The 14,325-nt window shown below is 59.9% G+C and overlaps 1 protein-coding gene across 3 annotated transcripts; it reads left to right on the top strand.

Moving 5' to 3' along the window:
• The first annotated feature begins 605 nt into the window (after positions 1-605).
• Positions 606-14,002, top strand: SCAF1 (SR-related CTD associated factor 1). 3 transcript variants are annotated; one of them, XM_052655728.1, is made up of 11 exons: positions 606-627; positions 3,293-3,406; positions 3,652-3,709; positions 4,401-4,495; positions 4,811-4,911; positions 4,999-5,114; positions 8,036-10,813; positions 11,417-11,499; positions 11,708-11,926; positions 13,211-13,339; positions 13,570-14,002. In XM_052655728.1, exons 2-11 carry the CDS (start codon positions 3,299-3,301, stop codon positions 13,759-13,761), a joined length of 3,879 nt encoding a protein of 1,292 aa, XP_052511688.1. In that variant the 5' UTR covers positions 606-627; positions 3,293-3,298; the 3' UTR covers positions 13,762-14,002. The 3 variants fall into 3 exon arrangements, with proteins under 3 accessions (XP_052511688.1, XP_052511689.1, XP_052511687.1); XM_052655729.1 differs by lacking the exon at positions 606-627 and adding an exon at positions 1,650-1,888; XM_052655727.1 differs by lacking the exon at positions 606-627 and having other exon boundaries at positions 3,203-3,406.
• Positions 14,003-14,325: the final 323 nt, after the last annotated feature.

Below are 14,325 nucleotides of genomic sequence, written 5' to 3' on the forward strand. Positions count from 1 at the left end.
ACCGGCTGAACAACAGTCCCATGGAGGAGGGAAATATGAGTTCGGATACTCTGCTCTGAGAGAAGTTTGGGCTTTTCTGTCCTAAATGAGGAGGAGGCTGTAGGGTCGGGCTCCTAGGTTCTAAATTTAGCGAGGACTTGGTATCGGGATTCGGGGATCCCTAGAATGTAGGCGGGGCAGCTCCCAACCAGTCCTGCATTTTTTTCCCTACGGCACACTCCGCGGAACTACAACTCCCTTGCATCTGTCAGGCTGACCGCTCTTTACGTCACTTCCTTTACCGCCGCTCTTTCCGCGCGCGTGCAGGGCACTATGGGGCCTAATCGCGGGCTACCGCAGCCCCGCCCACTTCACCCCTCATCCCCTTGCCGTCCCCTCGCGGCAAAGGCGACGCGAGGACTACGCCTCCCAGAGTGCATCGCGCCCACCCTGCCCATGTGTCCCGTTGGCTGCCGGGAAACTGAGTCCGGAGCCTTCTCACCAGCCTTCGCCGCACCGTGCTCGGTACTTGAAGTCCCGGCAAGCTCGGCGGCGTTTTAGCTCCACCCCCTCCTCCCTCTGCTCGCGAGCCCCGCCCCAGCCCGCCCCGCCCCGCGCCGGGGCCGGAGCCGCAGCCCGAGCGGCGGGGTAAGATGGCGGCGGAGGTCCGGGCAGCGGGGCTTGGGCCTATTGGGGTGGGCGGGGCGGAGTCGGGTCGCTAGTTGTCCAGGGGTCCTCCCGGCACGCCGCAGGGCCTGGAGGGCTTGGCTGGGTGGCCTCGGGCCCGGTAGCGGCGGCAGAAGCTGGCGCCCAGAGAGGGGCCTTCTGAAGGCCCCGGGACGCGTCTGTGGTGCCGGAGGGCATCCACGGGGCGTCCCCGAAAGGACTGGGGGCGTCCACAGGGCCTGGACTGAGACTGAAGCCTGCCTTCCATCATATAGCTGCCTTGGGTCATTTCTGTGGGCACTGTTGAGCGTCTTTATGAGCTGACCGGAGGCTAGGGTCTGTTTAGAGGGTTCTGGGGCCATCTTGAGATCTTGAGATATGTCCCAGGGGTTATAGAGATCTTCAAGAGCTGGGAAGTATTTGCAGAGCCAACTGTAGCGCCTGGGCTATGTCTGTTAGCGCTGGGAAGTGTGTGCACGGGCTGACCTAAGGATGCGGCTCACCTACATGGGTAGGGGCCATTTAGGTGGGCTCTGAAGAACTGTTTCAGGACTGGGAAGTCTTTTATAGTCACCCAGAGGAGCAGGATGTACCCACTAAGGGAAGGAGACAAATCCTGAGATGTGCTGAGAGAGGCGTGGATGGGTCTCCAGCTGTCTGAGGAGTGTCTAGTCTGGGTGACGGCTTGGGGCAGTTAGAAAGACCTGGAACCATCTAGGTGGCTTTGAGTGTGACTGCAGGAGTGTAGTCTATGTCTGGAGCAAATTTGAATGCCTTTGGGTATCCGATAATTGCATGGAAAATAAGACAATGAAGAGATTTGGAAATTTTGCTGGGCTGTATTGTACTTGTCCTTTGGAAAGTAATTGAAATGCAAAATGTTGAAAAATTCTGCATGGCCCTGGGGCTACAGAGAGAGTTAAAATTAGCCCACATTGGTCTGGGAAAGTCCATAGGATCATCTAGACCCATCTATTGCAGTGCTTCTCAAACTCTTTTGACCTTGATCTACAGTGAGAAATACATTTTTCATTGAGACCCAGGGTACACCGTCATACGAACTTAGTACTCAAATCCCATTAATAATATTTCCATTTACTTGTGCTGTATGGTGAAGAACCTTGTGTGTTCAATTTGCTTTGATGACAAGCTATTTGTGAAGCGCTCAATTGCTACCAAGTTTGGGAAACTGACCTAGAGTGACCAAGCAGTGTCTGCAGAGGCTTCTCAGGTCTTAAAAGAAGTAAGGAGCCCAGGGTGTGTCTGCAAAGCCTGAGGCATATCTAAATACACGAGGGAGGATCTTTATACCACAGAGGGTTTGAGGCTATGTAGGTCTGTAGTCAACAGCCTCAGTCTTGATTGAGTATCTCTTACCTCTTAAGACACTGCCCTACCATACATAGTATGTGCTTCCCCCCAGAGGAGCCCGAGAGCAGCTCCAGGGCTGGGAACTGTTGGGGGGCGGGGTGGGGGGCCGCTGATCAGGATGGGAGGTGTCTATCGGAGTTAGGGAAGGAGGTACAAGCTCTTAGAGAGCTGGGAGGCGGCACAAGAGCTTTTTGAAAATCTGGTATGAGGCCGACCAGGAGCTTTCTTTGTTTTGCAGGTATGCAACTAGCAGTGTGGGGGAGACCACAGTAAGGGAAACCTGGGCATTAAAGGCTAATGACAATTATTGTTACTCTGTATAGAGGGCTTGGGCTGTTAACTCATGTGTCAGGAGGCAGTCTCCTTTCTCTTGAATTAGAGTTTCCTATTGGACCCACTTGGAGTTAAGTGGATGGAGTTGGGGGTTAGAGGTTTTGACGCTTTCTAGGAACTGTGGGACTGGATGCTGTTTTCAGAGTAGGAGATTTGATGGTTGCAGGGAAACATACAGTGAAACAGTCATGTTTTCTGAAGCCCTAATGAAGCCCCCCCAGTCAGTCTGAAGAGTGATCTTTCAACCTTTGCGTGTTATCTAAGAATTTCTGTGACAACACAAAGGCAGCCACGCTTCCATACAGGGGGCAGCTAGGTGATCGGAGGTTGTTCCCTGTGGTGTCTGGTGGACAGCATTCCTGAAATCGGTGTTTTCATCTTCAAGATGGCATACTGGTTTTGTAGATCATTCTATCCTAGTTCCATCTTGTGTGTTTAAATACATTCTGTCGGGTCCCTCACCATCGAGGAAAATCGATGCTTGAGGAAGTGGCGTGGTGTTTGAGGCACACGCAAGCACACTGGCACGTATCTCAGTTTGGGAAAGGTGGGTTTCCGAGACTTCTGGATGCAGTATTTGACATCACAACTCACCAGAAAAGAGTCTCGGCTCCTGTGGGGTCTTAAAGTTTGGTTGTGGGGGAAGCTGTGGGGACTGGGGAGTGGGATGTGGACATATACTGGGAAAGCCGCCCTTTGACAAAGGAGGCAACTGAAACTCAGACAAAGAGAGTTGCCTGAGCCCCTCCAGCGTCTGCCCTGGGCCTGGGGCTTACTTGCCCCGGCCAGGGGTGAGGTGGGGTTGGGGGAGGAGGGATGCTGCAGCAGATGCAGTACTGGGGGCCCCCAAGGCCTCCACGTCCATCGTCTCCTTCCGCCACCTGACGCCACCATGTGCTGCCCATGGGCCTCCACTGCAGACTCTGCTCCACTCCTCCACCAGGTGACCATGGAGGAAGAGGATGAGTCTCGAGGGAAGACGGAAGAGTCAGGCGAGGATCGGGGCGACGGTCCGCCAGACAGAGACCCTACGCTTTCTCCTCCTGCTTTTATCCTGGTGAGGCTGTCAGATGCCTGGGGCCGAGGGAACGAGGGGCGGGGAGCCCTGATTCCTGGGCCCTGACTCCTGGACCCCCGGGGGAGGAGGGTTGGGGGCCAGGACTCTTGGCCTGTCTGTAGGGTTTGAGTCTGGTTGTAGAGGTATCTGGAGTGGCTGTCTCCCAGCAGCAGAGCTTGTGACCTTTGGCCTGCATCTTTGATTTGTCTTTGTTTCCACCCTCTTCCCTCTCACCTTGCCTTCAGCGGGCCATTCAGCAGGCTGTGGGGAGTTCCCTGCAGGGGGATCTGCCAAATGATAAAGGTATGATGGTGTCTGGTTCCTCTGAGACTCCTGCCCCATCTCTGTGTTCTTCCTCCTGCTCTCATTCATACACGATTTCCCGAGGTCTCCCGGGTGCCCCCACTGGTGCTGGCACAGGGAGCCCCAGATGGGTTGGCCTCCGTGGCTGCCTTGGAGGGGCTCACAGTCTGGTGGAGGGGAGACACAGTCCCCTCACAGAGGTAACCCAAGGCAGCCCAACTAGGCTAGTGTGGGGAGAGATGGAGTCTGGGAAGGCTTCGGCAAGGAAGTGACAGGTGACCTTGGTCTCTAAGGCCGTAGGAGCACTGTCTGGTGAAGAGGAAAGCCTGAGAGGCAGCAGGCACACGACCCAGAGGCCGCTGGACTAAGTTATGGGTCTTTGGGGCTGGCGGGCAGAGGGTGTTGGCAGGAGAGCCCAGTGAAGACTGGGTCACAGCAAAGCTCAGAGGTCAGGCTGACCTGTCTGGACTTTATCCCAAGGATGGCTGAGGGGACAAATCGGGTGAGAGAGTTGGGGCCTCTGAAGAGTGTCGGTGGGACCTGGGTTGGGAGATGGTGGGATGGAGGCCGGGAAAGTAGGCAGATGTTCTCGGTTCTCTTGTCAAGAGTGAGGCGGTCTCTTTCTTCTCTGCTCTGTAAGGTCTCTGCCTCTAGCCCCCTGTCTCCAGTCCCCCATTCAATCTCTCTCCAGATGGCTCTCGGTGTCATGGCCTTCGATGGAGGCGCTGCCGGAGCCCACGATCGGAGCCCCGTTCCCAGGAATCTGGGGGGACTGACACGGCTACAGTAAGTAAGAAGACGGGGCTAGCTACCTGGACTCCTGGGGCTGGGGCAGGAAGGTCTCTGGGGCCTGGACCCCAGAGATGGGGCTGGGGACTCAGTCTCCTGGATCTGGGGTGGTGATCAGGGGCAGTGTGGGAGTGTCTGAGGGCCTGGTCCCTTGGGTCCTAGGGGCAGTCAGGTTGAGGGAATTGGTTGGATCCTCGTGTTTTCTTATTGTCTCAGGTGTCTGGGTTACCGAGAGGTTGGGGCCTGGGGAAATGGGATGTGTGGTCCTCATGTGAGCAAGGACAGGGTGGAGCCCCTCCTGGCCTATTCCAGGTGTTGGACGTGGCTGCCGACGGCCTCCTTGCAGGCCTGGTGAGCATCCTGGATCCCCCAGACACCTGGGTTCCTAGCCACATGGACCTGCGGCCTGGCGAGTGAGTATTTTTGGGCTGCTGGACTGGGAGAGGCCCCGGCATGGGGGTTGGGCACACCTCTGAGGCTCCCTCCTCCCTGTCTTGCAGAAGCGAGGACATGCTGGAGCTGGTGGCCGAGGTCCGAATTGGGGACAGGGATCCAGTCCCTCTGCCGGTACCCAGTCTGCTGCCCCGTCTCAGGGCCTGGAGGACAGGCAAAACGGGTATGTGGGGCCAGGGCCGCCCTGGCAGGGGTCAGCTGAGGCGTTGAGGGGGCCTTAGCTGTTGTTGGTTGCAGTGGTAGTGCAGTTTGTGTCATTTAGACAAAACCTGTACTTTAACGTCTTTTTCCCGCTGGACTTCAGGAAAGGCCGTAAGCACGCACGTGTCAATGTAAATAAAGCTGAAACTGACAGTGACTGCCCGGGAGCAGTGAGCGCGTGTCCAGGGCTCTGCATGTCAGTGTAGCTGTGTTAGGAATTCAGCTCTCCAGGATGGGGGCTTCTCAGGAGCGCTGACTTCAGGGGGAGAAAAGTCTGAACGAGGGAAGGTTCTTCCTCGAGGTGGCACAGGCAGTTGCTTCATGGTGGTCCTGGGCCTGGGGCCTTCTCTGTAAAGCTGGAGTTTTTCTCTTCCGCGGTGGGCACCTGTCTGAGGGAGTGTCTGCTCCCAGCCCCACACACAGTGCGGGCTGAACCCCTGAGCACTGTAGAGCAGAGGGTCTCCCAACTCTGGGCGTCTGAATCACCACGGAGGATTTGTTAATCCATGAATGACCTGGCCCAGGGATGTGTGTGTGTGTGCGCTCAGTCACTTCAGTAGTGTCTAACTCTTTGGAATCCTATAAACTGCAGCCCGCCAGGCTGCTCTGTCCACGGGATTCTCCAGGCGAGAATCTTAGAGTGGGTTGTCATGCCCTCTTTCAGGGGACCTTCCCCACCCAGGGGTCAAACCCACGTCTCCTGAGTCTCCTGCATTGCAGGTGGATTCTGACTAATTGCCCGGTTTTGCTGCCACTGGTCGCTGGGGCCCTGATGAGAACCCTGGGTTTAGACTTCCCTTCTGCGTGCCCATACATATCGGGAGTGGTGGGGAGCAGAGGAAGGCAGGGCAGTGGGTCAGCTGTGAGCAGCTGTTTTGCCAGCGGCTCGCACACCCTGTGAAGCAGGTCAGGTTTTGTCTGTTTTTTCCCTCACATATGCAGGGTGACTTCCTTATCCACTAGACTCAGGGAACATGGTGCTGGGGACCCATCAGACTCTTGGGGGCCTTCAGGGGTCTTTTCATTTCTTTTATTATTTTAAAAAGTTTATTCATTTAGGCTGCACCACTCGGCAAGCAGGCTGTCAGTTCCCCAGCCAAGGGTTGAATCCCAGGCCTTGACAGTGAAAGCCTGGAATCCTAAGGCCTGGGTCACCAGTGGCCACCCTCTTCCTTTAGAATCAGGAGCCATAGGGGATAAGTAAACAAGTAGGCGGGTACTGTTACCTTATTTACTTATTTACAGTCAGACCTTATTTACTAAAACAGATGGCTGGTGGGATTTGGCCCCTGGGCCAAAGTGATATCCTTAGATATGTCTGGAACAGAATAGCTGTCTTCAGTAGGACCCTGAGGTTATGACCTGTTGTCTTTTTTTTTTTTTTTAACAGTTTATTTATTTATTTTTGCTGTGCTGGGTCTTCATGGCTGCACTCGGGCTCTTGCCATAGTTGCGGGGAGCGGGGCTACTCTCTAGTGGTGGCGTGTGGCCTTCTCATTGCGGTGGCTTCTCTTGTTGCTGAGCACGGGTTCAGTAGTTGTGGCACGTGGGCTTAGTTGCCCATGGCATGCATCAAACCCCTGTCCCCTGCATTGGCAGGCGGATTCTTATCCAGCAGACCACCAGGGAAGCCCATGGGCTTGTTTTTCTTATCTTAGGTGTTTTTTGGTTTTTATTTGGAATATATTAAGAATGCAAGAAAAAGAAAAGAAACTCACCTGTAGTCCTATTTTGCAAAAAAAAAAAAAAAAAAAGTAAAGAAGCAGATGTCTTGCTTTGCTTCAGTCTGCAGGGTTGGTTTTTGCCTGAGGTGGTTGTAATAACAGCTAGGGTTGTCAGAGCTCCTGGCCAGAGAGTCCTTGAAAGCAGAGATTTTTATCTCTCAGTACCCCAAACTGCTCCTAATCTGCGATCAGAAAAAAGTGCTGAATGAATGAGTAGACTCCCATTTCATAGATGAGGAAACTGAGGCAGACGGGTTGAGTCACTTGCCTGTGGGCCGGTTGAGGTTGAGGGCTGGAGCCTCAGATCCAGGTGGAAAGTGGCTCCTGGTGCTACCCTCTCAGCCCCGGGCTTCTCCAGCACTGTCCGTGTGACCCTGCCGAGGTCCCTCCTGGGGCAGGAGCCTGGCTGTTACATGTGGTTGAGAGAGTGGCCTCTGAACTCTGATGTGTGTGTCTGAACCCTGGCCCCATCACCTGGCCTGGGGGCAGCCCTGGTCACTTGGCTCTGCATGTGTATGACTTGTGGTGTGGAGGCCATGAAGTGCTTCAAAAGCAAGATTTCGGGAGCGCAGAGGAAATAAGGGAGGAAAGCCCACTGCTAGGCCGGGTCATTGATGTCTGAGTCCTGAGCAGATACTGCCCCTGGGATGGGGCTCATCAGACGGCCGGGGGCACATGAGGACTCAGCCTGTCCGGGCTTACTGGCTCTGCCACTCCTCACCTTCTCAGGCCTTCTGTACAGAGGGATGGATTCCCATAAGAGGGGCTTGACCCTGCAGGTGGCGCTAGGTTGGAACCTGGCTCTCCAGTCCCAGCCCATGCCTCCTGTGGGAATGTCAGTGCTCCTGTTGGTCAGGGCGGTCTTGGGTCGCTGGCCTGCTTGCCTCTCAGGATATGAGAGGGCAGCCTCCAGGGGTCACTTGTACCACGCTGACTGCGCCCTCAGGGGAAATCCTGCCACTCTGGGTCATAGTACCTACGGCATGGAGCTGTTAGGAGCATCCTCCGTGTTGACTCCGTGAAGCACTGGGGGCAGTGCCTGCTGGAGCGGTGAGGGCTGAGTGAGGGGGCCCAGAAGACGGGGTGCTGACCGCCTGCAGGCCCCTTGCCACACGAGGACAGGCCCCTGACCCCCGCTGTCTCCGGTCTTCCTTTGCAGTTTCTCCGCAGTCTCACTCTTCTCGACCCACCTGTGCCCGCCACCTCCTCACCTTGGGCACCGGAGACGGGGGCCCTGCCCCTCCCCCTGCCCCCTCCTCTGCATCCTCCTCCCCCTCCCCTTCGCCCTCTTCATCCTCCCCTTCCCCGCCTCCCCCTCCACCACCCCCAGGCCCCCCAGCTCCTCCTGCACCCCGGTTTGATATCTATGACCCCTTCCACCCCACCGACGAGGCCTATTCCCCACCACCTGCTCCGGAGCAGAAGTACGACCCCTTCGAGCCCACAGGCTCCAACCCCAGCTCATCAGCGGGGACTCCCTCACCTGAGGAGGAAGAAGAGGAGGAAGAGGAAGAAGAGGAGGAGGAGGGCCTGTCACAGAGCATCAGCCGCATCTCCGAGACCCTGGCGGGCATCTACGACGACAACAGCCTGAGCCAGGACTTCCCAGGTGACGAGAGCCCGGGGCCCGACCCCCAGCCCTTGCAGCCGACTCCAGCCCCTGGCACACCGCCCCAGGCCGACTCCACCCGGGCTGACGGAGCCACCCGCCGGCGCGTATTTGTAGTGGGGACTGAGGCGGAGGCCTGTCGGGAAGGCAAGGTCTCTGTAGAGGTGGTGACAGCTGGCGGAGCTGCCCTCCCGCCCCCTCTGCTGCCTCCGGGCGACTCGGAGATTGAGGAGGGCGAGATCGTCCAGCCCGAGGAGGAGCCCAGAATGGCGGTTTCCCTCTTCCGCGCCAGCGGCCGGGCAGCGCGGCCCCCACCCGTGGCCCTTCCTGCGGCCCAGCCCCCGCCCCCGCCGCCCGCCCCCCGGGCTCCGGAGGGCGACGACTTCTTGTCTCTGCACGCGGAGTCCGACGGCGAGGGCGCCCTGCAGGTGGACCTGGGGGAGCCGGCCCCCGCGCCGCCCGCCGCCGACACGCGCTGGGGCGGCCTGGACCTGCGGCGCAAGATCCTGACCCAGCGGCGCGAGCGTTACCGGCAGCGATCACCATCACCGGCCGCGGCCCCCGCCCCCGCCGCCCCCACCGGCCCACCCACCCGCAAGAAGTCGAGAAGGGAACGCAAGCGGAGCGGCGGCGAGGCCAAGGAGGCCGCCTCTTCCTCCTCCGGCGCGCAGCCCGCCCCGCCGGCCCCGGCTTCCCCCTGGGACTCCAAGAAGCACCGCTCGCGGGACCGCAAGCCGGGTTCCCACGCCTCATCGTCCACCCGCCGCCGCTCGCGGTCCCGTTCCACCCGCCGCCGCTCGCGGAGCACCGACCGGCGCCGCGGGGGCAGCCGCCGGTCGCGGTCCCGGGAGAAAAGGCGTCGGCGGAGGCGCTCGAACTCACCGCCTCCAGCCACTTCATCTTCCTCGTCCTCCCGCCGCGAGCGGCACCGTGGCAAGCACCGCGATGGCGGTGGCAGCAAGAAGAAGAAGAAGCGGTCGCGGTCCCGGGGCGAGAAGCGTTCGGGGGACAGCGAGAAGGGCCCTACGCCGGCCCAGCCGCCCTCTGGCTCCACCTCCCTGGGCAGTGACCGGGACAGCCGCCGGCGGGGGGCCGTTCCGCCCTCCATCCAGGACCTCACGGACCATGATCTCTTCGCCATCAAGCGGACCATCACCGTGGGCCGGCCAGACAAGTCTGACCCCCGAGGCCCCTCCCCGGCCCCAGCCTCATCCCCCAAGCGGGAGGTCCTGTACGACTCGGAGGGGCTGAGTGCCGAGGAGCGGGGCGGCAAGAGCAGCGAGAAGGACCGACGGCGCTCGGGGGCCGCCTCTTCCTCCTCCTCCTCCCGGGAGAAGGGATCGCGGCGGAAGGCGCTGGACGGTGGGGACCGGGACCGGGAGAGGGACAGGGACAGGTCGTCCAAGAAGGCCCGGCCCCCCAAAGAGTTGGCACCCTCCTCGGGGCCCCCGCCAAAGCTTCCGGTCAGCAGCGGCTCGGGCTCCTCGTCGTCCTCATCCTCGTCATCTTCCCGGAAGGTGAAGCTGCAGTCCAAGGTGGCGGTGCTGATCCGCGAGGGCGTCAGCAGCACCACGCCGGCCAAGGAGGCCTCGTCTGCTGGCCTGGGCTCCATCGGAGTCAAGTTCAGCCGCGACCGAGAGAGCCGCTCCCCCTTCCTCAAGCCAGACGAGCGGGCCCCTGCGGAGGTGGCCAAAGCAGCTCAGGGCAGCACCAAGCCCAAAAAGACCAAGGTCAAGGCCAAGGCTGGGGCCAAGAAAACCAAGGGGACCAAGGGAAAGACCAAGCCATCCAAGACCAGGAAAAAGATCCGTAGTGGGGGCAGCAGTGGCCCGGTGACGCTGAAGAAGTCCAAGGCAGACAGCTGCAGCCAGGCGGCGGGAGCCAAGGGGGCTGAGGAGACCTCCTGGTCCGGGGAAGAGCGGGCAGCCAAGGCCCCCAGCACCCCGCCCCCCAAGGTGGCCCCTCCGCCCCCCGCGCTGACGCCTGACTCGCAGACTGTGGACAGCAGCTGCAAGACACCCGAGGTCTCCTTCCTGCCAGAAGAGGCCGCTGAGGAGGCTGGGGTCCGAGGTGGGGCGGAGGAGGAGGAGGAGGAGGAAGAGGAGGAGGAGGAGGAAGAGGAGGAGGAGCAGCAGCCGGCCACCACCACAGCCACCAGCACGGCGGCCGCCGCACCGAGCGCCGCCCCAAGTGCAGGGTCCACAGCCGGTGACTCGGGGGCGGAGGACGGGCCTGCTCCCCGCGTCTCCCAGCTGCCCACCCTGCCTCCGCCCATGCCCTGGAACCTGCCCGCGGGTGTGGACTGCACTACCAGCGGCGTCCTGGCCTGTGAGTGTCCCCCAGGGGCCTAGGGCAGGTGGGGGCAGACAGACGGGATCCAGGAGGAGAAGGTCATTTGGGGATGAGCTTGGAGGCAGTGGTGGAGACACCTTGGAAGGGCTGGGTGTATAATGACCAGGACCAGGAGGACCTCAGGTGGGCGAGGGCCAGTCAACATCTGTCCAGAAGACTCCACGACGTCTGGGTGTGCTGGAAGAGAGCAGCAGGGTCGCAGGGGCAGCAGGCAGCCAGGCCACTCCAACACAGCCGGGAGAGGTGGGCTGTGTCCTGGTGTCTGCATAGAGGCAGCCTGGAATAGGCTTGGTGGAGGAACTGGGAAGAATGGGGAGAGCAGGGTCCCTTAGGGGACGCCAGTAGTCTGCTAGACTGCAGATGTGGGGAGCGGCCACGGGGGCTCGGGACCAGCCCCACCCCACACACCTGAAGTCCTGAGAACGCAGGCTGCGGGCAGGCTCTCAGTGCCTGAGGCCCACTCCTCCTGGTTGGTCCTGAGCGGAGACCTGCAGCCAGGGTGGGAGCAAGGGGGCAGCAGTGGTTGGGGGAGGCTCACCCTCTCCTCTCGCATCAACTCCCGCTCCCCACCTCCTGCAGTGACTGCACTTCTCTTCAAGATGGAAGAAGCCAATCTGGCGAGCCGAGCAAAGGCCCAGGAGCTGATCCAGGCCACCAACCAGGTGGGCTTCCTGGGGAGGAGTCCCCGCTGCCCCCTTTCCTGTCCCCTGCTTCAGGTTAGGAGAGGACTACAGGTCCTGGCAGGCTCTGGAGCAGAGTATCGACCAGAAGAGGAGCCTGTTGCCTCTGGGACTGTTGGGAAATCAGGGCGGGAGCAGGGGTACCGGTTCCGTCGTCCCCTCCTGCTTATCCTCCGAACTTTCCCCACAGATCCTCAGCCACAGGAAGCCACCCTCAAGTCTGGGAGTGACCCCAGCTCCTGTGCCCACCTCCCTGGGTCTGCCCCCTGGCCCTTCCAGCTACCTGCTGCCTGGCAGCCTCCCGCTGGGAGGCTGCGGCTCCACCCCTCCCACCCCCACTGGGCTGGCTGCAGCGTCTGACAAGAGAGAGGGCAGCAGCAGCTCCGAGGGACGAGGGGACACAGACAAGGTGAACTGGGCTCGGGAGAGGTGGGCTGATGGTGACGGTTCTGCCGAGATCGCAGCCAGATACTGAGATGCAGGCCTGAGGAGAGCTGTGGACTGATGCCAGCAGATGAGGACTTAGATGGAAGGGAAGTCATTCAGTTGTAAGGAAGGAGACTAGTTCTTGATTAGACGAGAGGGTGGGAAAGGGGTGCTAGGCAGGTTTTTTAAGAGTTTCATATAGGGGTGGGGGTAGAGAGATAGATGGATATGAACACACTGGTATTTATGCACATGCCCACTGCAGTCTGCCCCTTGGTTACCTGTCTCTTTCTCTGACCCCAGTCTTTTTGTGTAAGCGGGTCACGGGGTGGTATACAAACGAAAGATCAAGCGTCTGTTGGTGGATGGAGGGAGGAAGAAAGGATACAGGGCAAGCGGGGGTTTTTTCTCTCCTCTAGCTGGCTGCTCCTGGGTCTCAGGGCTTGTGTGCCTTTTTTTTGGTCTGGACGCTGGTCACTATTGTCACCAGATGATGGCGCTGTTCACCCTTTCTGCAGCCCGCGTGAGGTGCCAGAAGGCGGGCAGAACAAACCCTTGTGTTGTAAGCCCCATATAAACAGAGATGGGCCACAGCTTTGATGGACGCTTGCCTGTGGCCGGTGCCATGGGCTGCAGGACAGGGACGGTATGGGCTCTGTGACGAGCAGCAGGTCCCTGTGCCACCGGGGAGGCTGCCCTGTTTGTGCCCTGCCGTTGTTGTCTCGGCACATCCGAGACAGATGTGGGCCACAACCCCTTTCTCTTGGCCACATGTCTCAAACCCACTGCTGTGGGGCTGGGGAGGCCTGAGGAGACGCCCTGGGGTGGCCATGGCTCCTCCAGCAGCTTGCCCGACAGCTGGCATTCTTGTCTCCGGGGAGATCCTGCCCTGAAGTGTGGGGTGTCCTGCCCTCCCAGGCCTCGGTTTTGCTGCCCCCATCTCTCTGAGGCAGCAGGGAGCAGCCGCCTGGCTCAGGTCTGTCTCCCTGATAGACTAAGGGCAGCGGACATGTGGATCCTGATCAGGGATGCCTGGGCCAGCCCAGGGTCCAGCCTGGAGGAAATGCTGGTGACCCTGAGAGGCCCAGGCCTGGCCTGGCTGGCGGGGCGGCTGCAGCAAGGGCAGACCCTCATCAGGACTTCACCTCCGGGAGTAGCTGGGTAGGCAGGAAGTTTGAACCAGTAGGCTGGTGAGTGGAGGCAGGCTTCTGCAGAAACTCACCCAGCCTTTGCTGTCCCTCCTTCCCACCCTGTCACCACCTCCCAGTATCTGAAGAAGCTGCACACACAGGAGCGGGCGGTGGAGGAGGTGAAGCTGGCCATCAAGCCGTATTATCAGAAGAAGGACATCACCAAGGAGGAGTACAAGGACATCCTGAGGAAGGCCGTCCACAAGGTGGGGCCCAGAGGAGACAGATGCACGGGGTGGGCGGGGGGAGACTGCGTGATGGGCGTGAGCGGACAGGCAGACAGGGACGGTGGGTCAGTCTGGAAGGTGAGAGGGAGATAGGATTTCCTCCAGCAGGCATCAGGGGGTCAAGTTCAGACAGCCTGGACCTGAGGGCGGGCCTCCCACCCTGGGGCCCTGGGGGCTGGTGGTGACTGCGGCTGCCCCTTGCCCCCCAGATCTGCCACAGCAAAAGTGGGGAGATCAACCCAGTGAAGGTGAGCAACCTGGTGCGCGCCTACGTCCAACGCTACCGCTACTTCCGCAAGCATGGCCGCAAGCCAGGGGACCCTCCGGGGCCCCCACGGCCACCCAAGGAGCCAGGGCCCCCTGACAAAGGCGGCCCAGGCCTGCCCCTGCCCCCTCTCTGAGATTCCCGGCCCTGCCCCTTTCTTCCTTCGCTGCCTCTCTGGAATTCTGGACGTATTTATGGCTCCGTCTCCTGTGTCCCTCCCCCGTCAGTGGGATGATTGGGGGAGGGCTGCTGCGGGAAAGAGGAGAGCCCCTGCCCCGTCCCACACCCATCTCCCTCGCCCCAGAGCCTGTGCCCCGCGCCCAGACCCTTTGTTCGTGCCCCTCCCTCAGTTTCATTAAAGGTTTCATGAAATGTTACCCCTGAGCCCCATGATTTTTAGCCCTTCTCAAAGTCCAGTTTGGGAAGTGTCGGGGAGGAGACTTGGCCCAAGTGAGAGGGTGGTTAGCGGGGAGGATAGACAGTGTGACTTGGGGAAAGTGCAGCCGTCTCACTGGGGCCTCACTCTTCGTGTATAAAGTGGGGGCTGAGGATTAAGAAAGACCCAAGGCAGGTGAAGCTCTTGGAACCAGGCCTGGCAGCTCCCTAGCTGTTGCTGGGGTGGAGAGGGAGGGCGGGGTCTCCACCCACCTGATCACTGTCTGCCCAGCTCGGGGCACCTGGCTGCTATCTGTCTGCTTTG

This window comes from Budorcas taxicolor, chromosome 18 (assembly GCF_023091745.1).
Source record: "Budorcas taxicolor isolate Tak-1 chromosome 18, Takin1.1, whole genome shotgun sequence".
Taxonomy (NCBI): Eukaryota; Metazoa; Chordata; class Mammalia; order Artiodactyla; family Bovidae; genus Budorcas; species Budorcas taxicolor.